The sequence below is a fragment of the Bombina bombina genome, chromosome 7 (assembly GCF_027579735.1).
Source record: "Bombina bombina isolate aBomBom1 chromosome 7, aBomBom1.pri, whole genome shotgun sequence".
Classification (NCBI taxonomy): domain Eukaryota; kingdom Metazoa; phylum Chordata; class Amphibia; order Anura; family Bombinatoridae; genus Bombina; species Bombina bombina.
Window position 1 is genome coordinate 494,747,957 of NC_069505.1, and position 25,654 is coordinate 494,773,610.

At 41.2% G+C, this 25,654-nt stretch overlaps 1 protein-coding gene across 1 annotated transcript; it reads left to right on the forward strand.

The window, feature by feature from the left end:
* The first annotated feature begins 572 nt into the window (after window positions 1–572).
* LOC128636030 (olfactomedin-4-like) lies at window positions 573–25,654 on the forward strand. The gene is made up of 5 exons (XM_053689104.1): window positions 573–635; window positions 5,027–5,176; window positions 21,332–21,544; window positions 21,700–21,850; window positions 24,822–25,654. The coding sequence occupies exons 1-5, from the start codon at window positions 579–581 to the stop codon at window positions 25,652–25,654; spliced, it is 1,404 nt and encodes a 467-aa protein (XP_053545079.1). The 5' UTR covers window positions 573–578.

The window sequence follows — 25,654 nt, forward strand, 5'->3', positions numbered from 1 at the left end:
AACTAAGCTGGTGAGAGATCTGCCTTGGGGGTATGTGACAGCTTAGAAGCTTCAATCAGGGGTCATCTGTTTGTTTCCAATGTTGTATCATATGAGGTGGGAGGGGCAATAGGGTAGGGGAGGGGTACGAGAGGTAGGTGGAGCAAAAAGGTGGTGGGGGGCCCTGACATACTTTTGCCTGGGGGCCCTGGTTGGTCTCAGTCCGCCCCTGGCCATTTGGGGTTTTGCTTTTTTTTCAAAATCTATCTCCTACTATAAAATATGTTTGATGTGTTTTCCAGTAATTGTTCTGCTTGGAGACACACAGTACAAAAGTTTGCTAACTACAGTATGTGTCAATTGTATTTTGTAGTAATTTAATCATAAAGTATAATAATAATAATCAAAGGACATTACAGCACTTCAGTAAACAACATTTACTTATAGTCTCAGGTACAATAATGGGGAGAGGGAGTTTTGTGTGACTGGGGGGGGGGGGGGTGGCAGTTGGAAATTCCAGGAAATTACTCCACCCTAACCCTGTCCCTATATAAATGGGTTATTGGTGAACCAAGAGGGAGACAGAATCAGAGGACAAGATGATGCACTTACTGTTGCTTCTCCTGGGAGTTTTCCAAATTCATGCTGCCTCTGAGGTGAGTACAAGACACAGCATACAAGACACAGCGTACAAGACACAGCATACAAGACACAGTGTACAAGACATAGCATACAAGACACAGTGTACAAGACACAGCATACAAGACACAGCGTACAAGACACAGCATACAAGACACAGTGTACAAGACATAGCATACAAGACACAGTGTACAAGACATAGCATACAAGACACAGTGTACAAGACATAGCATAAAAGACACAGCGTACAAGACACAGCATACAAGACACAGTGTACAAGACATAGCATACAAGACACAGTGTACAAGACACAGCATACAAGACACAGCGTACAAGACACAGCATACAAGACACAGCATCACAATTGTCTATTGCAGAAACCATAAACATTTACTTACAAATATGTAGAGATGCAGATATGTTGGAGAAGTGATATTTATGGGCATATGAAACCAGAAACCAAAACATTTTATTTTGTGATTCAGACAGAGCAGACCATTTTTTTAAAAGTTTCTTATTTACTTCTATTATCAAATTTACTTTGTTCTCATTATATTATTTGTTGAAGAGCTACCTAGGTTGGCATCTGGATCACTACATGGTAGGAAATAGTGCTGCCATCTAGTGCTCTTGCAAATGGATAACATTCTTGCAAAACTGCTGCCATATAGTGCTCCAGAAATGGGCCGGCTCCTAAGCATACATCCCTGCTTTCCACCAAAAAATACCAAGTGAACAAAGAAACATTTATAATAGTATTGCAGGCTCTATCTGAATCATGAAATAATTTTTGGGGGTTTCATATCCCTTTAAAAGTAGTTAAACACCATTTTTTTACAAGACAATTCTTTTATCTTGCTATAGAATAAGATATCAGCCAAGTCTAAACATTTGTAAAATAAATTAACATCTTGTTTGATGCAAATGTTTTTCAAAAGCCAAACGCCACCCACTGCTTGCCTCATTTAGAGGATCCACTCTGGGCTTGAGTCTGCAAACAACAGGACTAACCATAGCCATATTATTTGTATGAAGCACATGGTTTTGCTTCATCTGTTAAAGCCAGCTAGGGAAATATATGTAGCAGGGTAAGCCTTAAGAAGTCAGCTGGGTGCTTTTTCAGTTCTGAGAATTAGAAAAGCCATCATTGTCAGACCTAGATTACATGAACAGGGGACCAAATACATAATGAAAGTATATTGCAAAGTTGTTTTACTGTACATAACTAAAGATTTCATATTAAAATCTAAAGCTGTTTACTTTCCCTTCAAATGGGGTCTATTCTGGGTTTGAGGGTCTCTGATTATTATTGTTAAAAAGTATCTGTCTGTCTATCTATCTATCTATCTATCTATCTATGTATCTATCTATATCTGTCTGTCTGTCTATATGCACTGTATATCTATCTGTTTGTCTGTCTGTGTGTCTATCTGTCTGTCTATCTATAGGTATATCTGTCTGTCTGTACATCTATTTATTTTAACTTCTATCTATCTATCTATCATCTATCTATATCTGTCTGTTTATATTTATATCTATCTGTTTGTCTGTGTGTCTATCTGTCTGACTATCTATAAGTATATCTGTCTGTCTATTTTTTTAACTTTATCTATCTATCTATCTATCTATCTATCTATATCTTTCTGTTTATATGTATATCTATCTGTTTGTGTGTCTGTCTGACTATTTATAGGTATATCTGTCTGTCTGTCTATTTATTTTAACTTTATCTATCTATCTATCTATGACCTATCTATCAATCTATTTATCTATCTATCTATGCCTGTTTATATGTATATCTATCTGTTTGTCTGTGTGTCTATTTGTCTGACTATCTATAGGTATATCTGTCTGTCTGTCCATCTATTTATTTTAACTTTATCTATCTCATATCTATAAATATATCTATCTGTTTGTCTGTGTGTCTATCTATCTCTCTATCTTAAATCTATATATCTATTTCTGTTCTATCTATCTATCTATCTATCTATATCTAGAAATGTTTATATCAACTGTTTAGTTATGAATAGTAAAACAACTTTGCAATACACATTGATGATTTATTTTGCTCTCCTTTCATGTAATTTAGCTCTGAAAATTGCAGATTTTCTAATTCTCAGAATTTAAATTGCACCCTGCTGACTTCTCAAGGCCAACTCTGCTACATATATATATCCCTAATTGGATTTAACTGATAAGAAATGCAAAACAATGCATTTTATACTGACATTATGACTGGGGCTAGACTTGTAAGCTGCACACTAAAGTCAAAATTAGCTCCTCAAAATAGGGCAAATGGTGGATGGAATTGGGCTTTTGAAAAATAATTGCAGTAAAAATTATGTTAATTTGTTTTCAAATGTTTAGACTTGGCTGATCTGTTATTCTATAGCAACGCAACAAAAATGTCTTGTAATGTTCTGATAAGTAGTGAATTCCACTAAAAACAGGAGTGTTCGTCTCTCTATGTAGCTGTAGGTATAGAGATACTATCCGGTATGCATTTGTCATATTTGTTTGCTTTTAACCTCTGATCCATCAGTAGTGTTTTAGTTTTAATGGGACAGTGTACATTATATAATTAGACACTACTATACAAAAGAATATGCACAGATACTGATCTAAAAATCTAGTATAAAACCTTTTAAAACTTCTTATAAGCTCCCAGTTTAGCACTGTTGATGAGGTTAGGCTGGGACACCCACTGAAAGGGCCTTGGAAAACAAGAAATGCAGACACTGACCCTTTCTCCTTCCCTGCATATGAAAAGACAGATAACACTAACAGGAGCCAGAAGGAATCTGTAGACATCAGTATACATCTGACACTGTGGGGCTTGGTTAGGAGTCTGAAAATCAGCACAATGTTATTAAAAAAATAAGCAAAACTATACATTGTTACAAAAACACTCCCAGATGGGCTATATAAATGGATCATCTACAAAACATTTATGCAAAGACAAATCTAGTGTACAATGTCCCTTTAACCTCTGTCCCCTCATTAAAACCATTTAAAAATTCAGACAGTTTATAATCAAAGAGAGATCCTGAAGAATTCTTTACCAGTGATGGATAACTTTATGGCACCCCAGATGTTTAAAAATAAATTTCCCATAATGCTTAGGGACTCTGCAGTCTAGACGAGCATCATGGAAACCTTAGTTCCAAAACATCAAGGGTGCAAAGGTTAAACATCACTTATGTTATTGTTCAAAAAGATAGATAATCCCTTTATTACCCATGCCCCAGTTTTGCATAACCAACACTGTTATATTAATATACTTTTTACCTCTGTGATTACCCTGTATCTAAGCCTCTGCAGACTGCCCCCTTATTTCAGTTCTTTTGACAGACCTTCATTTTAGCTAATCAGTGCAGACTCCTAGGTAACTCCATGTGAGTGAACACAATGCTATCTTTATGGCAAACATGAACTAGTGCTGTCTAGCTGTGAAAAACTGTCAAAATGCACTCAGATAAGAGGTGGCCTTCAAGGGCTTAGAAAGTAGCATACAAAGTCTACCTAGATTTAGCCTTAAACAAAGAATACCAAGAGAACAAACAAATTACATGCCCTATCTGAAACATGAAACTTTAATTTTGACTAGACTGTCCCTTTAATTTTGCCTTTACTGTTGCTTTAAATTAAATGCTTGGTAAAATGTGACATTTGGTTGACATTATCAATAAATCAATAGAAAGTTACATGTATTTTAAACTTCATTGTGATGTATATTTACATTCTATTGACTTTCCGTAGATCTTGCAAACAGCAGAATTCAGAAATGTGGTATATTTGCAGATGTGTGCATGCATTGTGGGTATTTTGTACTCATTTGCATATTCCATATTCATTGGTAAATAACATTAACCCTCCCATGAAGAAAGTGATGTCATGTTCTCTAAGTCTCACAAATTTGTGAATCTGATATTTCTTACTTAAACGGACACTAAACCCAATGTTATTATTTAATGATTCAGAAAGAGCAGCAATTTTAAGCAACTTTCTAATTTACTCCTATTATCAATTTCTCTTCGCTCTCTTTATTTAAAAAGCAGGAATGTAAAGCTTAAGAGCCGGCCCATTTTTGGTCCAGAACCTGGGTTATGCTTGCTTATTGGTTTGCTAAATGTAGCCACCAATAAGCAAGCGCTATCCAGGTTGCTGAACCTAAAATGGGCTGGCTCCTAAGCGTTAAATTTCTGCTTTTTAAATAAAGATAGCACGAGAACGAAGGAAAATTGATAATAGGAGTAAATTAGAAAGTTGCTTAAAATTGCCGGCTCTATCTGAATCATAAAAGTAAAAAATGTGGGTTTAGTGTCCCTTTAATCATAGTAGAGCTGCTGGCTCAGTTTGGATTCTGCAAAATAAGTGGGTACATTTTACCATACACAATGTTTTACAGACGGTGAACTCTACGGGGTCTGTGGATGAATCGGGGGTCTGTCAGTGCTCGGTGATCTTACCAGATACAAGCTTTCCAACATATCGGATGGAAATCCTGGAATCATCCAATTATAACCTAAGTATCAGCGTCCAGCAGGAAATAACCAAGGTATGGAGAAGGAACGTTACTGCTCTATGACACTGTTGTAATTTGTATCTTACCAAGGACTTAGCCGCACAAACATTTAAAGGATTCACTAAAACCCAGTGGAATAGCATAATCAATAAATGCATAATAAAGAGGCAATGCAAAACATTTAGTTTGAATTTCAAATGAGTAGTAGATTTTTTTGGAATTTGTTTTCAAAATTAGTTCCATTTTCCTTGCTAATGCATCATGTGACAGCCATCAGCCAATCACAAAATGCATATACATATGTCTTGTAAATCTTGTACATGCTCAGTAGTTGATAGTGCCTTAGAAAATGTAAATACAAAAAGATTGTGCACATTTAGATAATCTAACTAAATTTGAAAGTTTTATAAAATTGTGTGCTCTGTCTGAATCATGACAGTTTAATTTTGATTTGACTGTCCCTTTAATGAAAATAGTATTAAACTCATAATGTTGGCATTTGTGACCTGTATTATACAAGGAAGGGAATCAGAAACAAAGAGTGGTTTCTTTCAGTAAGGTGGTATGATATCTAATTGGCTGTACTGCCCACCAATAAGGCTGTTGGAGTGGGCGTCTGGGAAGGTAAAGAACGTGTGAAAATGAGGGTACAGATTGATTAGAGTCTATGCAGTGAATCCTACTAACAAGAGCTACATACTAAAAATAACCCTGTCAAAAAAGCAGATTAACCCTTTGAGTGCTAAGCACTTTCCCAATATTTCTTTAAATATTTTTTTTTTACAGATCTCCAAGACTTACACTGTTGGAAAGGTTATGTGATTAGCTTTCCAACGGTGAGTCTTGGGGGTCTGTAGCTGCTTAGATATCTGAGATGCAGGCTCCTAAGCAGCATGCCCCTTTTTAAAATAAAGTTGCGCAGTGACGTCATCACGTCATTACGTGTGACGTCACCGCGCATAACGTGAAGCCCCGGCGATGCCTGTCACTATACAGGCCCGATCGCCGAGGTAGGAGCAGGTGGGAGCCCCCAGATCTCACTCAAGGTAGGAGACTGCTAGCGACGGCTCTGAGCCTTCGTTAGTACCTCAGTGGGACAGAGTTGCAGTAGTCGAGATGAAAAAGGATGAGAGAGTGGATTAAAATCTTAGTTGTGTCTTGTGTAAGGAAATGTCTAATTTTAGAGATGTTTTTAAGGTGGAAGCGGCAGGCTTTAGCCAAGGACTGAATGTGAGGAGTGAAGGAAAGGTCTGAGTCAAGTGTGACCCCCAAGACATCGGGCATGTGGGGTAGGGGTAATGATGGAATTATCAACAGTTATAGAAAATTGGGGGGGAAGGGTGTTGTGGAGATTTTTGAAGAAGGGGGAAAAATAAGGAGTTCAGTTTTGGAGAGATTTAGCTTAAGGTAGTGAGAGGACATCCAAGATGAGATATGAGAAAGACAGTTAGTGACACAGGTTAGTAAAGAAGGAGGTAGGTCTGGTGCAGAGAGGTAGATTTGGGTGTCATCGGCATACAAATTATATTGAAACCCGTGGGACTTTATTAAGGAACCTAATGATGATGTGTAGATTGAAAAGAGAAGGGGACCGAGAACAGAGCCTTGAGGTACAGCAACAGAAAGTGGTAACGGGGCAGAGGATGCTCAGGAGAAGGCTACATTAAGGTACGGTAAGATAGATAGGAAGAGAACCACAAGAGAGCTGTGTCACAGATACAGAAGGATTGAAGGGTTTGGAGCAAAAGAGGGTGGTCAACAGTGTCAAAGACTGCAGACAGATCAAGGAGGATAAGCAGAGAGAAGTGGCCTTAGGATTTTGCTGTAAGTAGGTCATTGGTAACCTTGACAATTGCTGTCTCTGTGGAGTGATGGGGGCAAAATCCAGATTGCAGTGGGTCAAGAAGAGTTTAGTGTAAGGAAATGGGATAGACGTGCATATACTAGATTTTCGAGGAGCTTTGAGGCAAGAGGGAGTAGGGAAATAGGACGGTAGTTGGAAGGGGAGGTTGGATCGAGGAAAGGTTTTTTGAGGATAGGTGTGACCAGTGCATGTTTTAACGATGAGGGAAATATACCAGTGCTGAGGGAGAGGTTGAAAATGTGTGTGAGTATGGGGGAGAGGAGTAGCTGTGAGTGGATAGGGTCAAGGGGACAGGTAGTGAAGTGGGAGGACAGTATAAGGGCAGAAACGTCTTCCTCGGTAACAGGGGCAAAAGAGCTACATTTATGGGTATTTGGATGATTGTGAGCTTTTGTGGGGGTGGGAGATTGGTAGTATGTTGAGAGCTGATTTAATTTCTGATGGAGTCAATTTTGTTATTGAAGTGTCTGGCAAAATCTTGAGCTGAGAGAGAAGTTGTATTAGGAGGTGGGCGGAGAAGAGTATTAAACGTGGTAAACAGACGTTTTGGGTTAGAGGAAAGAGTAGAGATGAGATTAGACAAGTATTGTTGCTGATAAAGATTAAGGGCAGAATAGTAGGAGTTCAGGATGAACTTGTAATGAAGAAAGTCAGCTGAACGAGATTTCCTCCAGTGTCGCTCAGAAGTACGGGAACATCTGCGTAGGTACAGTGTCATAGGAGTATGCCAGGGCTGAGGATGAGAGTGTGGTTTCCGAGCTATGGTAGGAGGGGCCAGAGTGTCAATGACTGATGTAAGGGTGGTGTTATAGTATCAGATAGATTGGTCAGGGCAGGAAAAGGAGGTGATGGAAGAGAGGAGAGGTTCGAGAGAGCTAGCGAGCTGATGCTGATCTAATGACTTAGTGCTTCTGTGAAGTTTGGTGTGAGGGGTAGAGAAAGGGGGGTTGTAGGGAGGGAAGTAATGTTGCAAGTTATGAGATGATGGTCAGAAAGAGGAAAAAGGGAGTTTGTGAAATTTGAGATAGTGCATTGATAGCTGAAAATCAGATCAAGGGAGTGACCATCTTTGTGAGTGGGAGAGTTGGGCCATTGTGACAGGCCGAAAGAGGAAGTGAGTTGCAGAAGTTGTTTTGCAGATGAGGCAGTGGGATTGTCAAGAGGGATGTTGAAGTTACCAAGAATGAGGGCAGGGGTATCTGAGGAAAGGAAATAAGGAAGTCAGGCAGCAAAGTGATCTAAAAATTGAGTTGGGGAGCCCGGAGAGCGGTATATGACTGCAACACGTATAGAGAGGGGAGAAAATAAACGAATCATGTGTTCTTCAAATGGAGAAAATGTGAGTGAAGAGAAGGTCTGTATTTGTTGGAAGGTGCAACAAGAGGAAAGTAAAATACCGACACCACCTCCTTGTCTTTTGCCAGACCTAGGAGCGTGTCTGAAATGGAGACCCCCATGTGACAGTGCAACAGTGGATGCTGTGTCTGAAGCAGAGAGACAGGTTTCTGTAAGAAAAGTTTAAGAGAGTAGGAGATAAAGAGATCATGGATAGAAGTGAGCTTGTTGCAAACAGAGCAATAGTTCCAGAGTGCACAAGTGAAGGGGGAGGTGGTTTTAGATGCAAGAGGAATAAGATTAAGGTTACCAGAGTTTAGTTTTTGAAGCCTATTGAAAGGCACACATTGATGTTCAAGGCTAGGAAGTTGTGGGGGACCAGGATTAGGGGAGATGTTGCCAGCAGCTAGTATGAGCAAGAGGGATAGTGACTTGAGAAGAGATTTGCAGGCGGGCTGAAGTGCAAGGGGGAGAAAGAGTTTTTAGGAATGTGTGAAGTTCATGAATACAAAAGTAAGGTGAGGTTAAGAGAGATGGGCTAATGAACAGTGCAGGTGGTGAGGGGGGTGGAGCAATAGAAAAAAGTAGTTTGTTATAGAGACAAAAGGTACCAAAAAGGAATGTGAAGAAATTGAGCATTTTAAAAAACTAACACCTAGATTACGAGTTTTGCGTTAGACCTAACACTACACTATAATTAAATTATTTCCCTAAATTAAATAAAAATATCTAAAGTAGAAACCCCCCCCCCACTAAATTACAGAAAATAATAAACAAATTACAAGATTTTTAAACTAATTACAACTAATCTAATCCCCCTAACAAAATAAAAAAGCCCCCCCAAAATAAAAAAAAGCCCTACCCTACACTAAATTACAAATAGCCATTAAAAGGGCCTTTTGCGGGGCATTGCCCCAAAGTAATCAGCTCTTTTACCTGAAAAAAAAATACAAATCCCCCCCCAACATTAAAGCCCACCACCCACACAACCAACCCTACCCTAAAACCCACCCAATACCCCCTTAAAAAAACCTAACACTAACCCCTTACCGGGAGAAGTCTTCATCCAACCGGGCCGAAGTCCTCAACGAAGCCGGGAGAAGTCTTCATCCAAGCCGGGCGAAGTGGTCCTCCAGACGGGCAGAAGTCTTCATTCAGACGGCATCTTTTATCTTCATCCATCCGGCGCGGAATGGGTCCATCTTCAAGACATCCGACGCGGAGCATCCTCTTCATCTGACTGCTAAGACTGAATGAAGGTTCCTTTAAATGACATCATCCAAGATGGCGTCCCTTGAATTCCGATTGGCTGATAGAATTCTATCAGCCAATCGGAATTAAGGTAAAAAAATCCTATTGGCTGATGCAATCAGCCAATAGGATTGAGCTTGCATTCTATTGGCTGATTGGAACAGCCAATAGAATGCCAGCTCAATCCTATTGGCTGATTGGATTTTTTCTACCTTAATTCCGATTGGCTGATAAAATTCTATCAGCCAATCGGAATTGAAGGGGCGCCATCTTGGATGACATAATTTAAAGGAACCTTCATTCAGTCTTAGCAGTCGGATGAAGAGGATGCTCCGTGTCAGATGTCTTGAAGATGGACCCGCTCAGCGCCGGATGGATGAAGATAAAAGATGCCGTCTGGATGAAGACTTCTGCCAGTCTGGAGGACCACTTCGCCTGGCTTGGATGAAGACTTCTCCCGGCTTCGTTGAGGACTTCGGCCCGGTTGGATGAAGACTTCTCCCAGTAAGGTGATCTTCAAGGGGTTAGTGTTAGGTTTTTTTAAGGGGGGATTGGGTGGGTTTTAGAGTAGGTTTGGTTGTGTGGGTGGTGGGTTTTAATGTTGAGGGGGGGATTTGTAATTTTTTTTACAGGTAAAAAAGCTGATCACTTTGGGGCAATGCCCCGCAAAAGGCCCTTTCAAGGGCTATTTGTAATTTAGTGTAGGGTAGGGATTTTTTTTATTTTGGGGGGGGGCTTTTTTATTTTGTTAGGGGGATTAGATTAGGTGTAATTAGTTTAAATATCTTGTAATTTGTTTACTATATTCTGTAATTTAGTGTTGCTGTTTTTTGTACTTTAGATCATTTTATTTAATTGTATTTAATTTAGGGAAATAATTTAATTATAGTGTAGTGTTAGGTGTAATTGTAACTTAGGTTAGGTTTTATTTTACAGGTAACTTTGTATTTATTCTAGCTAGGTAGTTATTGAATAGTTAATAACTATTTAATAACTATTCTACCTAGTTAAAATAAAAAAATAAATACAAACTTGCCTGTAAAATAAAAATAAATCCTAAGATAGCTACAATGTAACTATTAGTTATATTGTAGCTAGCTTAGGGTTTATTTTATAGGTAAGTATTTAGTTTTAAATAGAAATTATTTATTTAATCATAGGAATTTTTATTTAGATTTCTTTTAATTATATTTAAGTTAGGGGGTGTTAGGGTTAGACTTAGATTTAGGGGTTAATAACTTTAGTATAGTGGCGGCGACGTTGGGGGCGGCAGATTAGGGGTTAATAAATGTAGGTAGGTGGCGGCGATGTTAGGGACGGCAGATTAGGGGTTAATAATATTTAACTAATGAGTGCGGCGGTTTAGAGGTTAATATGTTTATTATAGTGGCGGGGATGTCCGGTTCGGCAGATTAGGGGTTAAAAATTTGATTTTAGTGTTTGCGATGCGGGAGGGCCTCGGTTTAGGGGTCAATAGGTAGTTTATGGGTGTTAGTGTACTTTTTAGCACTTTAGTTAAGAGTTTTATGCTACAGCGTTGTAGTGTAAAACTCTTAACTACTGACTTTAAAATGCGGTACCAGTCTTGACAGGAGAGGGTGTACCGCTCACTTTTTGGCAGACTCGTAATACCGGCGCTATGCAAGTCCCATTGAAAAAAGAGGATACACAATTTACGTAAGTGGATTTGCGGTATTTCCAAGTCTGGCCAAAAAAGTGAGCGGTACACCTGTACCTGCGAGTCGTAATACCAGCGGGCGTTAAAAAGCAGCGTTAGGACCTCTTAATGCTGCTTTTTAAGCCTAACGCACAACTCGTAATCTAGCCGTAAGCAAACAGTGAATAAAACACAGTGTTACAACAGGACTTGCCTTATCCCTTGTCCAATCCTTGTTCAATTCTTGTGTAATTCTTTTGCCCAATTGTTAATGTCTCACTTGTAAATGTTCACTTAAGAGATGTGAACAGATGATGTTACACTACTGCTCTCTAACTTGCATTGCTAGCACCTTACAGTTTTCAAGTAGACTGTCCCTTTAACTGCCTGGGGTCCTGATCTGAGTATCTGCCTTGGTACTATGGAACACTATGTTACCCCACAATAGACTTAACACAGATGCTTCTCATACTCACCATTAGTGATGTTGCGAACCTAAAAATTTCGGCCGAACCGCCATTGACTTCAATAGGCAGGCAAACTTTAAAACCAACAGGGACTCTTTCTGGCCACAATAGTGATGGAAAAGTTGTCAAGGGGACTAACACCTGGATTGTGGCATGCCGGAGTCGGATTCATGGCAAAACTCCCACGGAAAATTACATAGTTGATGCAGAGTCTGGTTTTAAGCCATAAAGGAGATAAATCACCTAACATTCCTAAATTGTTTGGAATAACGTGCTTTAAAACATCAGGTATGATGTTGTATCGATCAGGTAGTGTAAGGGTTACGCCCGATTCACAGTGACAGACCAAACTCCCCGTGTAATGCACCGCAAACAACCACAAACAGTCCATTTGCACAACCACGAGATAGATAGATTTGATAGATAGATAGATTAGATAGATAGATCAATAGATTCAATAGATACATTTGATAGATACAATAGATAGATAGATTTGATAGATAAATAGATAGATTTGATAGATAGATAGATAATTTCCCAGACAGAGAATTTTACAAGACGTGCGTTCTGGGACCCATGGTAAGGTTACTTCCTTTTGCACAATCGAGTACAAGTTGGGGATTGCCTTTTGTGCAAAGAAATTTCGGCCGTGTAGCTTCCACTGCGGTGTCCCCTATCAGGGGACGTGTATATGGCATGGATTTTAGGAACCGGGAGATGGAAAAAGATGCTTGGTTGGTCCTCCTACTTCAAATTTGGGGCACTGCGCGTGCAATCTACTGTGCCACCAGATATGAGTGGTGTGTTAAGTAGTACTATTCTTAGCAGTTTAATCCCTGTTATGTGCCTTTTTTTTGGTTTGGGTTTTGAAGCCACGGTGCAGCACCAAAGGCCAGAAAAATTAGGCATGTACACATGCCTGAAAAATTAGGTATTGTCGCAGCCGCTTCTGTAGTAGCGGCCAGAAAAATTGATGTTTGTTTGACAGTTAGAAAGTGCCCTAAAACATTGCGGCTTGAACCCTAGTTGTTGGCGGATAAGTCAAGCAAGTCATCCGGCATTCGAAGATAAAATACAGCAGCGTGTGGACCATTTTTAGCCCAAGGCAGCTCATCTCATCAGGCCTTTTTTACTTCTCTTCTCAGTGACAGTACCTCCTGCTGCACTGAAGGTCCTTTCTGACAGGACACTTGAAGCGGGGCAGGCCAGTAGTTGGATTGCAAATTGGGATAGCTCAGGCCACAGGTCAAGCCTGCACACCCAGTAGTCTCAAGGGGTTCATCGCTCCTCAGAGTGTCGAGATCTGCAGTTAAGGCGAGGTAGTCTGCTACCTGTCGGTTGAGTCGTTCTCTGAGGCTGGATCCCGAAGGGCTGTGGCGATGCATAGGAGTTAAAAAGATCCACATGTCCTCCATCAACAACACGTCTGGAAAGCGTCCTGTCCTTGCCGGCATGGTCATGGGAGGAGGAGTATTACTTTCACCTCTTCCCCTGTTAGATTCCCGTTGTGCTGTGACATCACCCTTATACGCTGTGTAAAGCATACTTTTTAATTTATTTTTGAACTGCTCCATGCTTTCCGACTTGCGGGAATTCGGTAACATTTCAGTCACTTTATGCTTATACCGGGGGTCTAGTAGCGTGGACACCCAGTACAGTTCGTTCTCCTTCAGCTTTTTTATACGAGTGTCCCTCAACAGGCACGACAGCATGAAAGACCCCATTTGCACAAGGTTGGATGCCGAGCTACTCATGTCCCGTTCCTCGTCCTCACTGATCTCACTGAAGGTATCTTCTTCCCCCCAGCCACGTACAACACCACGGGTACCAGATAGCTGACAACGAGCACCCTGGGATGCCTGTTGTGCTTGGTCTTCCTCCTCCTCCTCAAAACCACATTCCTCCTCTGACTCCTCTTCCTCACAATCCTCTTCCTGCGTTGCCTCTGGTCCAGCAAGCGATGCTGATAAGGCTGTTTCTGGTGGTGATGGTGACCACAACTCTTCCTCTTCACACTCATCTACGGCCTGATCCAGCACTCTTCGCAGGGCACGCTCCAGGAAGAAAACAAATGGTATGATGTCGCTGATGGTGCCTTCGGTGCAACTGACTAGGTTTGTCACCTCCTCAAAAGGACGCATGAGCCTACAGGCATTGCGCATGAGCGTCCAGTAACATGGCAAAAAAATTCCCATCTCCCCAGAGGCTGTCCTAGCACCCCGGTCATACAAATACTCATTAACGGCTCTTTCTTGTTGGAGCAGGCGGTCGAACATTAGGAGTGTTGAATTCCAACGTGTCGGGCTGTCGCAAATCAAGCGCCTCACTGGCAGGTTGTTTCACCGCTGGATATCTGACAAGTGTGCTATGGCCGTGTAGGAACGCCTGAAATGGCCACACACCTTCCTGGCCTGCATCAGGACGTCCTGTAAGCCTGGGTACTTATGCACAAAGCGTTGTACAATCAGATTACACACATGTGCCATGCACGGCACATGTGTCAACTTGCTCAATTTCAATGCCGCCACCAAATTACTTCCGTTGTCAGAAACCACTTTGCCGATCTCCAGTTGGTGCGGAGTCAGCCACTGATCCACCTGTGCGTTCAGGGCGGACAGGAGTGCTGCTGCGGTGTGACTCTCTGCTTTCAGGCAAGTCAATCCCAAGACGGCGTGACACTGCCGTATCCGGGATGTGGAATAGTACCTGGGGAGCTGGGGGGGTGCCATTGATGTGGAGCAAGACGCAGCAGCAGAAGAGGACTCAGCCGAGGAGGTTATGGAAGAGGATGGAGTAGGAGGAGTAGAGGAGGTGGCAGCAGGCCTGCCTGCAAGTCGTGGCGGTGTCACCAACTCCTCTGCAGAGCCAGGCATTCCATGCTTGGCAGCCGTCAGCAGGTTTACCCAATGCGCAGTGTAGGTGATATACCTGCCCTGACCATGCTTTGCAGACCATCTATCAGTGGTCAGATGTACCCTTGTCCCAACACTGTGTGCCAGACATTCCATTACTTCCTTTCGCACAATCAAGTACAGGTTGGGGATTGCCTTTTGTGCAAAGAAATTTCGGCCGGGTACCTTCCACTGCCGTGTCCCAATAGCTACAAATTTTTTGAATGCCTCAGACTCCACCAGCTTGTATGGTAAAAGCTGGTGGGCAAAGAGTTCAGACAAGCCAGCTGTCAGATGCCGGGCAAGGGGGTGACTTGGTGACATTGGCTTCTTACGCTCAAACATGTCCTTGACAGACACCTGACTGTGGGCAGATGAGCAGGAACTGCTCCGGAAGAGAGACGGATTGGCGGATGGTTGAGAGGGGGCAAGGAGCACAGCAGTGGTTGACATGGCTGAAGATGCTGGACCAGGAGGAGGATGGCGGTTTTGAGTTTGTGTGCTGCTTGTCCTCATGTGTTCATCCCACAGGCGTTTGTGATGTGAGATCATGTGCCTTCGCAAAGCAGTTGTACCTAGGTGGGTGTTGGACTTCCCACGACTCAGTTTCTTTTGGCACAGGTTGCAAATGGCATTGCTGTTGTCAGAGGCAGACACATAAAAAAATGCCACACTGCTGAGCTCTGCGATGACGGAATTCTGGTAGTGGCAACAGCATGCGTTGATTGGCATGCTGTCTGGCTGACCCCGGGTGCCGATGCATGCTGTCTGACTGTGCCACTAGCTCCTTGCGACGACCTCCCCCTGCTTCCAACTCGTCTCCTCCTCCTGCTCCTCTCTGTCTCCATCTGAACTTTCCCCCTGCTCTTCTTCTCTTCTACCGGGCACCTACGTGACATCCACGGACGCATCGTCATCATCAACCCCTTCACTTGTATCTGACAACTCAACAACGGAAGCAACGGCGGGTACAACATCATCATCATCATCACACCGTGCGTCGTCCATGTCTGTAATGCTGCCTGACTGAGAGATATCACAGTTATCTACATCCTCTGTCAATGATGGTTGCGCATCACTCATTTCTTCACACTGAGGTGTACATAACTCCTCTGACAGATCAAGTGAGGCGGCTGTGGTGCTAGTGTCGGTGGTGGCAGCAGGCGGGCGAGTGGTAAGTTGAGAGGTGCCCGAAGCTAAGCTAGAGGAGGAGGATGGTGCGTCAAGGTTACGAGCGGAAGCTGTAGAAGATTGGGTGTCCTGTGTTATAAAGTCAACTATTTCATCAGAACTTTTCGTGTTCATGGTACGTGGCCTAACACTGGGCATTATTCTATGGCCAAAGGGAATCACAGCACCACGACCACGACGGCCCCTGCGGGTTGGCCTGCCTCTGCCTGTCATTTTTTTTTCAATTAGTGCTACTATGCGTGCAAGCTACTGTGAGTGGGCACAGTATACGCTGTGAGTCTGACACAAAAAACCAGACTGATGTTTCACAGTAAAAAATGTTTTTTTTTTAAATGTACACTGACACTACTATTAAACAAGATAATATGAGTGGTGGCACTGGTCAAGTGGGCACAGTATACACTGTGAGCCTGACACAAAAAAGCAGACTGATGTTTCACAGTCAAAATAGTTTTTTTATTTTTAAAATGTACACTTACACTACTATTAAACAAGATAATGTGAGTGGTGGCACTGGACAAGTGGGCACAGTATACGCTGTGACCCTGACACAAAAAAGCAGACTTATGTTTCACAGTTAAAATAGTTTTTTTATTTTTAAAATGTACACTTACACTACTATTAAACAAGATAATATGAGTGGTGGCACTGGGCAAGTGGGCACAGTATACGCTGTGAGCCTGACACAAAAAAGCAGACTGATGTTTCACAGTCAAAATAGTTATTTTATTTTTAAAATGTACACTTACACTACTATTAAACAAGATAATATGAGTGGTGGCACTGGGCAAGTGGGCACAGTATACGCTGTGAGCCTGACACAAAAAAGCAGACTGATGTTTCACAGTAAAAATAGTTTTTTTATTTTGAAAATGTAAACTTACACTACTATTAAACAAGATAATATGAGTGGTGGCACTGGACAAGTGGGCACAGTATACGCTGTGAGCCTGACACAAAAAAGCAGACTGATGTTTCACAGTCAAAATAGTTTTTTTATTTTGAAAATGTAAACTTACACTACTATTAAACAAGATAATATGAGTGGTGGCACTGGACAAGTGGGCACAGTATACGCTGTGAGCCTGACACAAAAAAGCAGACTTATGTTTCACAGTCAAAATAGTTTTTTTATTTTTAAAATGTACACTTACACTACTATTAAACAAGATAATATGAGTGGTGGCAGTGGGCAAGTGGGCACAGTATACGCTGTGAGCCTGACACAAAAAAGCAGACTGATGTTTCACAGTCAAAATAGTTTTTTTATTTTTAAAATGTACACTTACACTACTATTAAACAAGATAATATGAGTGGTGGCACTGGACAAGTGGGCACAGTATATGCTGTGAGCCTGACACACATGCTGGTAGTGGCAGGCTGGCCTGGCAACTGCAATTAGATTACACTAGCAGACTGATGTAAAAGTTTTTTTTTTTTTTTACAAATTTACACTACTGTTACACCAGATATGACTGGTGGTGGCACTGAGAAAGAATGCACAGTATATGCTGTAAGCCTGACACACAGGCTGGCAGCGGCAGGGAGGCAACTGCTATTAGATTACACTAGCAGACTGATGTAAAAGTTTTTTTTTTAAAATTTACACTACTGTTACCACCAGATACGACTGGTGGTGGCACTGAGCAAGTAGGCACAGTATATGCTGTGAGCCTGACACACAGGCTGGCAGTGGCAAGCTGGCCTGCTGGCAACTGAAATTAGATTACACTAGCAGACTGATGTAAAAGTTTTTTTTTTAATAATTTACACTAATGTTACACCAGATATGAGTGGTGGCACTGAGCGAGTAGGCACAGTATATGCTGTGAGCCTGACACACAGGCTGGCAGTGGCAGGCAGGCAACTGCTATTAGATTACACTAGCAGACTGATGTAAAAGTTTTTTTTTTTAAATTTACACTACTGTTACACCAGATATGACTGGTGGTGGCACTGAGCAAGTAGGCACAGTATATGCTGTGAGCCTGACACACAGGCTGGCAGTGGCAGGCTGGCCTGCTGGCAACAGAAATTAGATTACACTAGCAGACTGATGTAAAAGTTTTTTTTTTAATTTACACTAATGTTACACCAGATATGAGTGGTGGCACTGAGCGAGTAAGCACAGTATATGCTGTGAGCCTGACACACAGGCTGGCAGTGGCAGGCAGGCAACTGCTGATAGATTACACTAGCAGACTGATATAAAAGTTGTTTTTTTTTAATTTACACTACTGTTACACCAGATATGACTGGTGGTGGCACTGAGCAAGTAGGCACAGTATATGCTGTGAGCCTGACACACAGGCTGGCAGTGGCAGGCTTGTCTGCTGGCAAATGAAATTAGATTACACTAGCAGACTGATGTCAAAGTTTTTTTTTTAAAAAAATTACACTAATGTTACACCAGATATGAGTGGTGGCACTGAGCAAGTAGGCACAGTATATGCTGTGAGCCTGACACACAGGCTGGCAGTGGCAGGCAGGCAACTGCTATTAGATTACACTAGCAGACTGATGTAATTTTTTTTTTTTAATTTACACTACTTTTACACCAGATATGACTGGTGGTGGCACTGAGCAAGTAGGCACAGTATATGCTGTGAGCCTGACACACAGGCTGGCAGTGGCAGGCTGGCCTACTGGCAACTGAAATTAGATTACACTAGCAGACTGATGTAAAAGTTTTTTAAAAAAAATTTTACACTACTGTTACACCAGATATGACTGGTGGTGGCACTGAGAAAGAAGGCACAGTATATGCTGTGAGCCTGACAGACAGGCTGGCAGTGGCAGGCAGGCAACTGCTATTAGATTACACTAGCAGACTGATGTAAAAGTTTTTTTTTTTTTAATTTACACTACTGTTACCACCATATACGACTGGTGGTGGCACTGAGCAAGTAGGCACAGTATATGCTGTGAGCCTGACACACAGGCTGGCAGTGGCAGGCTGGCCTGGCAACTGAAATTAGATTACACTAGCAGACTGATGTCAATTTTTTTTTTTTTAAATTTACACTAATGTTACACCAGATATGACTGGTGGTGGCACTGAGCAAGTAGGCCCAGTATATGCTGTGAGACTGACACACAGGCTGGCAGTGGCAGGCTGGCCTGGCAACTAAAATTAGATTACACTAGCAGACTGATGTAAAAGTTTTTTAAAAAAAATTTACACTAATGTTACACCAGATATGAGTGGTGGCACTGAGCGAGTAGGCACAGTATATGCTGTGAGCCTGACACACAGGCTGGCAGTGGCAGGCAGGCAACTGCTATTAGATTACACTAGCAGACTGATGTAAAAGTTTTTTTTTTTAAATTTACACTACTGTTACACCAGATATGACTGGTGGTGGCACTGAGCAAGTAGGCACAGTATATGCTGTGAGCCTGACACACAGGCTGGCAGTGGCAGGCTGGCCTGCTGGCAACTGAAATTAGATTACACTAGCAGACTGATGTAAAAGTTTTTTTTTAAAAATTTACACTAATGTTACACCAGATATGAGTGGTGGCACTGAGCGAGTAGGCACAGTATATGCTGTGAGCCTGACACACAGGCTGGCAGTGGCAGGCAGGCAACTGCTATTAGATTACACTAGCAGACTGATGTAAAAGTTTTTTTTTTTACATTTACACTACTGTTACACCAGATATGACTGGTGGTGGCACTGAGCAAGTAGGCACAGTATATGCTGTGAGCCTGACACACAGGCTGGCAGTGGCAGGCTTGTCTGCTGGCAACTGAAATTAGATTACACTAGCAGACTGATGTAAAAGTTTTTTTTTTTTAAAATTTACACTAATGTTACACCAGATATGAGTGGTGGCACTGAGCAAGTAGGCACAGTATATGCTGTGAGCCTGAAACACAGGCTGGCAGTGGCAGGCAGGCAGGCAACTGCTATTAGATTACTCTAGCAGACTGATGTAATTTTTTTTTTTTTTTTAATTTACACTACTGTTACACCAGATATGACTGGTGGTGGCACTGAGCAAGTAGGCACAGTATATGCTGTGAGCCTGACACACAGGCTGGCAGTGGCAGGCTGGCCTGCTGGCAACTGAAATTAGATTACACTAGCAGACTGATGTAAAAGTTTTTTTAAAAAAAAATTTACACTAATATTACACCAGATATGAGTGGTGGCACTGAGCGAGTAGGCACAGTATATGCTGTGAGCCTGACACACAGGCTGGCAGTGGCATGCAGGCAACTGCTATTAGATTACACTAGCAGACCGATGTAAAAGTTTTTTTTTTTTAAATTTACACTACTGTTACACCAGATATGACTGGTGGTGGCACTGAGCAAGTAGGCACAATATATGCTGTGAGCCTGACACACAGGCTGGCAGTGGCAGTCTGGCCTGCTGGCAACTGAAATTAGATTACACTAGCAGACTGATGTAAAAGTTGTTTTTTTTTACATTTACACTAATTTTACACCAGATATGAGTGGTGGCACTGAGCAAGTAGGCACAGTATATGCTGTGAGCCGGACACACAGGCTGGCAGTGGCAGGCTGGCCTGGCAACTGAAATTAGATTACACTAGCAGACTGATGTAAAAGGTTTTCTTTAAAAAAAATTACACTAATGTTACACCAGATATGAGTGGTGGCAGTGAGCAAGTAGGCACAGTATATGCTGTGAGCCTGACACACGCTGACAGGCAGGCAAATGCAATTAGATTACAAAGAATAAAAAAATTAAAATAAAAAAATGATGTTTTAGCCCTAAAAAGGGCATTTTGGGGTGCTGTCCTTACAGCAGAGATCAGATGAGTCCTTCAGGACTGTAGTGGACACTGAATACACTAGCCTAGCTATCGATTTCCCTATTAAATTAGCAGCAGCTACACTTTCCCTCCTCTCACTAGCAATGCAGCTTCCAAATGAATCTAAAATGGCTGCTGTCCATGAGGTGTAAGGGTCTGGGAGGGAGGGTCTGCTGCTGATTGGCTGGAATGTGCCTGCTGACTGTGAGATACAGGGTCAAAGTTTAGGCAATGATGAAGAATAGGGGCGGATCGAACATCGCATATGTTCGCCCGCCGCTGTGAACGCGAACAAGCTATGTTCGCCGGGAACTGTTCTCCTGCGAACTGTTCGCGACATCACTACTCACTATGTCCTTTTGTGTAGCTTTCAAGACAAGGCTGGTCTACACCGCTTAAAACCCTAACCAAGAGATATCCTTTGTAAACTAAAGAGCAAACTATCAAACTAAAAAGATGAACATTTTTTTACCATCTCACCAGAAGGTTGAACTCAGTACCGCACAGAGCTTTCAACGTTGTCTTTACTTCTTCTGATGTCAGGGAATAGTTTTGGGGAAATGTATCTTTAAAGATAAAAATATATGCTTGATTCATTTTCCATGAAATTGTCACAAGCCTTTGACATTTTGAATTCTTTGTACACCATCTAGCTCTTTACTTAATTTAACTCTTTAAAGGGTGCTAGCTGTTACACTCAAATAACTTCTTCTCAACCAAATTCATTTATATCATCTCCACAGATACAAAACTACCAGGTCACTTTGACAGGTTACCTTGAGAAGCTGAAGAACCTGACCAAAAGAGTAGAAGTGGTGGAGATGGGAGGTATCTCAATTACAGAGCTGGACTTTGAACTACTGAAGCTGGAGATTAGAGAGATGGAATCATTGGTTGTGCAGCTTAGGGAATCCATCAATGGGTCTAATGTCTTAATAGAAACCCTCTTTGTAGAGGTGAGTGACTATCTTCTAAAAAAATGTATACTTATTTAAATATAAGCACATTGATAACACTATCATGGTTGAATCTGTGATGGGAATTTAATAAGTCCAGCTATGTTATGCAGATCTTCTTAGGGTACTGAATTTGTATTTTCTATATTCCTCAGATCCGTAATATTTCAATCATGGTCAACCAGCTGGAATCATATGACAAGAATAATGTGCTGGCTATAAGACGGGAAATAACTTCCCTGAAAAAACGCCTGGAAGATTGTGAGAAGAGCCAAGGTGTCCCTGTTCCTCCTACAGTCAGCTACGGTTAGTGATGATCTTTCTCAACGGGTTAAAAACTGTGTTTATTTTTTTTTTTATAATATTATCTTCTGTGTTTAAAATAACCAGTCAGAGATAACAACACATTTAAGCCATAGATTTAATGAATAGGTCGAGTATTCTTCAACCTTTTACACCAATTCGTGAAAGCTTGAGATAATAGAACCTGTTTTCCTAATCACATTCGGCTAGATTACGAGTTTTTGTCAGTAAGGCTTGCGGTGCTAACGCTCAGTTTCTGCTCACCGCTCACCTACAAACAACGCTGGTATTACAGGTTTTTTTAAACCCGGCGTTAGCCGCAAAAAAGTGAGCGGAGAGCAAAATTTAGTTCCACATCTCACCTCAATACCAGCGCTGCTTACGGTAGCGGTGAGCTGGCTAAACGTGCTTGTGCACAATTTCCCCATAGGAATCAATGGGGCAAAATCGGCTGAAAAAAAAACTAACACCTGCAAAAAAGCGGAGCATCCTGTTCCAATCAGCCAATAGAATGCGAGCTCTATCCTATTGGCTGATCCTACCTTAATTCCGATTGGCTGATAGAATCCTATCAGCCAATCGGAATTCAAGGGACGCCATCTTGGATGACGTAATTTAAAGGAACTTTCATTCTTCAGTTGGATGTCGTTGGAAGAGGATGCTCCGCGTCGGCTGGCTTGAAGATGGACCCGCCTGGATGAAGACTTCTGCCAGTCTTGAGGTCCTCTTCTGCCCGGATCAGATGAAGACTTCTGCCCCTCTGGAGGACCACTTCTGCCTGGTTGGGTGAAGACGTCTCAAGGTAGGGTGATCTTCAAGGGGTTAGTGTTAGGTTTTATTAAGGGGGGATTGGGTGGGTTTTAGAGTAGGGTTGGATGTGTGGGTGGTGGGTTTTAATGTTGGGGGGGTATTGTATTTTTTTTTACAGGTAAAAGAGCTGATTACTTTGGGGCAATGCCCCGCAAAAGGCCCTTTTAAGGGCTATTTGTAATTTAGTATAGGGTAGGGATTTTTTTTATTTTGGGGGGATTTTTATTTTATTAGGGGGATTAGAGTAGGTGTAATTAGTTTAAAATTCTTGTAATTATTTTATTATTTTTTGTAATTTAGTGTTTGTTTTTTTCCTACTTTATTTTATTTAATTTAATTGTATTTAATTGTAGTTAGTTTAGGTAATTAATTTAATTATAGTGTAGTGTTAGGTGTAATTGTAACTTAGGCTAGGGTTTATTTTACAGGTAAATTTGTACTTATTTTAGCTAGGTAGTTATTAAATAGTTAATAACTATTTAATAACTATTGTACCTAGTTAAAATAAATACAAAATTGCCTGTAAAATAAAAATAAACCTTAAGCTAGCTACAGTGTAACTATTGCGTCAACTTTTTACTTTCAACTGTTAAAATGGGTGCTAAGCCGCCCACATCGAAAGTTTACTTTTAGCGCTACTTGTAATCTAGCCCTACATTTTTAGTCATGAATTTACAACCATTAAAGGGACAATTAACCCCTTGTAATAAAAACACATTTCTGTTGTGTTGCTATAGAATAACACATCAGCAAGGTCTAAACTTTTTTAAAACAAATTAACATCCTTTTTACTGCAATTGTATATAATTAGCCAAACTCCGACCACCATTTGCCTTATTTGGAGGAGCCAATCTGGGCTTTAGTCTGCAGACTACTAGGCTAACCATGGTAATAAAGTTAGTATAAAATGCATTTATTTGCAGTTGTTATCAGTTAAAACCAATTAGGGATGGATATATAGCAGACTAAGGGGCCGATTTAACAACCTGTCAATCAGCCTCAATGTAGCTGTTTCCGCGCGAGCCTTCAGGCTCGCCGGAAACAGCAGTTAAAAAGCAGCAGTCTTAAGACCACTGCTCCTTAACTGGATCCACAGCCTCTGAGCGGCGTACAGCAATCAACCCGATCAAATACGATTGGGTTGATTGACACACGATTGGCCGCAAATCTGCAGGGGGTGACATTGCACAAGCAGTTCACTAGAACTGCTTGTGCAATGCTGAATGCCAACAGCATATGCTGTCTGCATTCAGCGATGTCTGTCGGACATGATACGATACAGCGTATCATGTCCGACAGACATTAGTAAATCGGCCCCATAGCCTTAAGAATTCAGCAGGGTGAATTTCAAGTTCTGAGAATTAGAAATTGCTCAATTTTCAGAGCCAAATTACATTAAAATGGGGCAAAATAAATAATGAAAATATATTGCAATATTGTTTTATTATGCATAACATTATATAAAAAATCAAGAAGGGTTTACTGTCCTATAAAAAACAATTCTCAAACATAAGATTCTCTTTCTACAGAGAAACAGTTACAAGATATGCAATGATTTAAAAGTGTTAAAGGGACAGTACAGTGTAAAATTGTTTTTATATTAATGTATTTTCAATGACTTGTTATACCAGCTGCAGAGTATAACATTTATGAGTAATTGCATTTTCAGGGGTGTTTGTGTATATGAAGTAGCTGGTTTTGTGCTTTTAAACCACAACCTATTACAATGGGTTGAGCTTCAGGTAATATCAGATCTCATTATGTTATCACTTTTATGTACACACAATTGCTTCCTTATCTTATATTTGCCTAGAAAACCAATGCTCAATACTTAGAGAGAACAAAAGGAAAATTATCATTTTATTACTTAACTATCATGCCCCCCACTGAGAGTGTAATCTCTTCTGCTGGCTGTGTTTACTTGGGCTATTCAATAGAATATACTCCAGTATAGAAACTTTCAGTATAGGTTGGGATACCACAGGCTAAATCAGCTTTTTCAAATGCCAAAATAGGGGTAAAGGAGATACTTATAAACAATTTAAAACACTCCAGCAGGTAAAATGAATCATTGGGAACAATTTAAAGGAGAGAACATTTTTGGGTGAACTGTCCCTTTAAGGAGATATTGGTTTAACTATTGTGTTGATCTTATTTTATGCAGGTAAATGTACACATGGAGGGATTGCAAACATCAGCAAACCCTTTGTGGTTCAACTGAACTGGTTAGGATTTGACTATAGATTTGGAGGTTGGGGAAAAGACTCATTATTGGGTGCCAATCAAGATGTGCACTGGGTGACCCCTCTAAACACAGATGCAAGGATGATGAACACCCTACGTTTCTACCCATCATATGATGACCTCCTTCTCTACAAGAGACAAACAGAAAGGGTGCTCGCTGTGCAACAGCGTTACATTGACTACTCAAATTGTGGACAAGGTGGTGGGATGATTATGTTTAACGATTCATTGTACTACAATTGTTACAACAGCAGGGACCTTTGTAAGTTCAATAGAGAAACCACTGCTGTAGAACGTAAAACTCTGACTGACGCTGCCTTCAACAACCGGTTCTCATATGCCTCTTCTCTGTGGCAGGACATTGACCTGGCCAGTGATGAGGATGGTCTTTGGGTCATTTACTCAACAGAAAAAAAATCTGGAAATATTTTAATCAGCAAACTCAATGCCACTTCCATGACTATAGAAAACACCTGGACCACATCTCATTACAAGCTTGGAGTAACCAATGCCTTCATGGTATGTGGAGTCATGTATGCCACAAGGACCCTCAGCACAAGGAGAGAAGAAATCTTCTACATGTACAACACCAAAACTGGCCAGGAAGGACAGATGAGTGTAGCTTTTGACAAAATGATGGAGAATGTGCAGAGTCTCTCATATAATCCGAATGACCACAAACTCTACATGTACAATGATGGTTATCTGGTCACTTATGACCTTAACTTTAAACCATTGCCAGGCCAGGCATAA

Excerpts from the sequence above, each read along its gene's own strand:
- LOC128636030 (XM_053689104.1), top strand. The coding sequence starts at position 579 with ATGATGCACTTACTGTTGCTTCTCCTGGGAGTTTTCCAAATTCATGCT. Across the intron at positions 636-5,026 it reads AAATTCATGCTGCCTCTGAG|ACGGTGAACTCTACGGGGTC; the intron begins GTGAGTACAAGA and ends AATGTTTTACAG. Across the intron at positions 21,851-24,821 it reads TCCTCCTACAGTCAGCTACG|GTAAATGTACACATGGAGGG; the intron begins GTTAGTGATGAT and ends TATTTTATGCAG.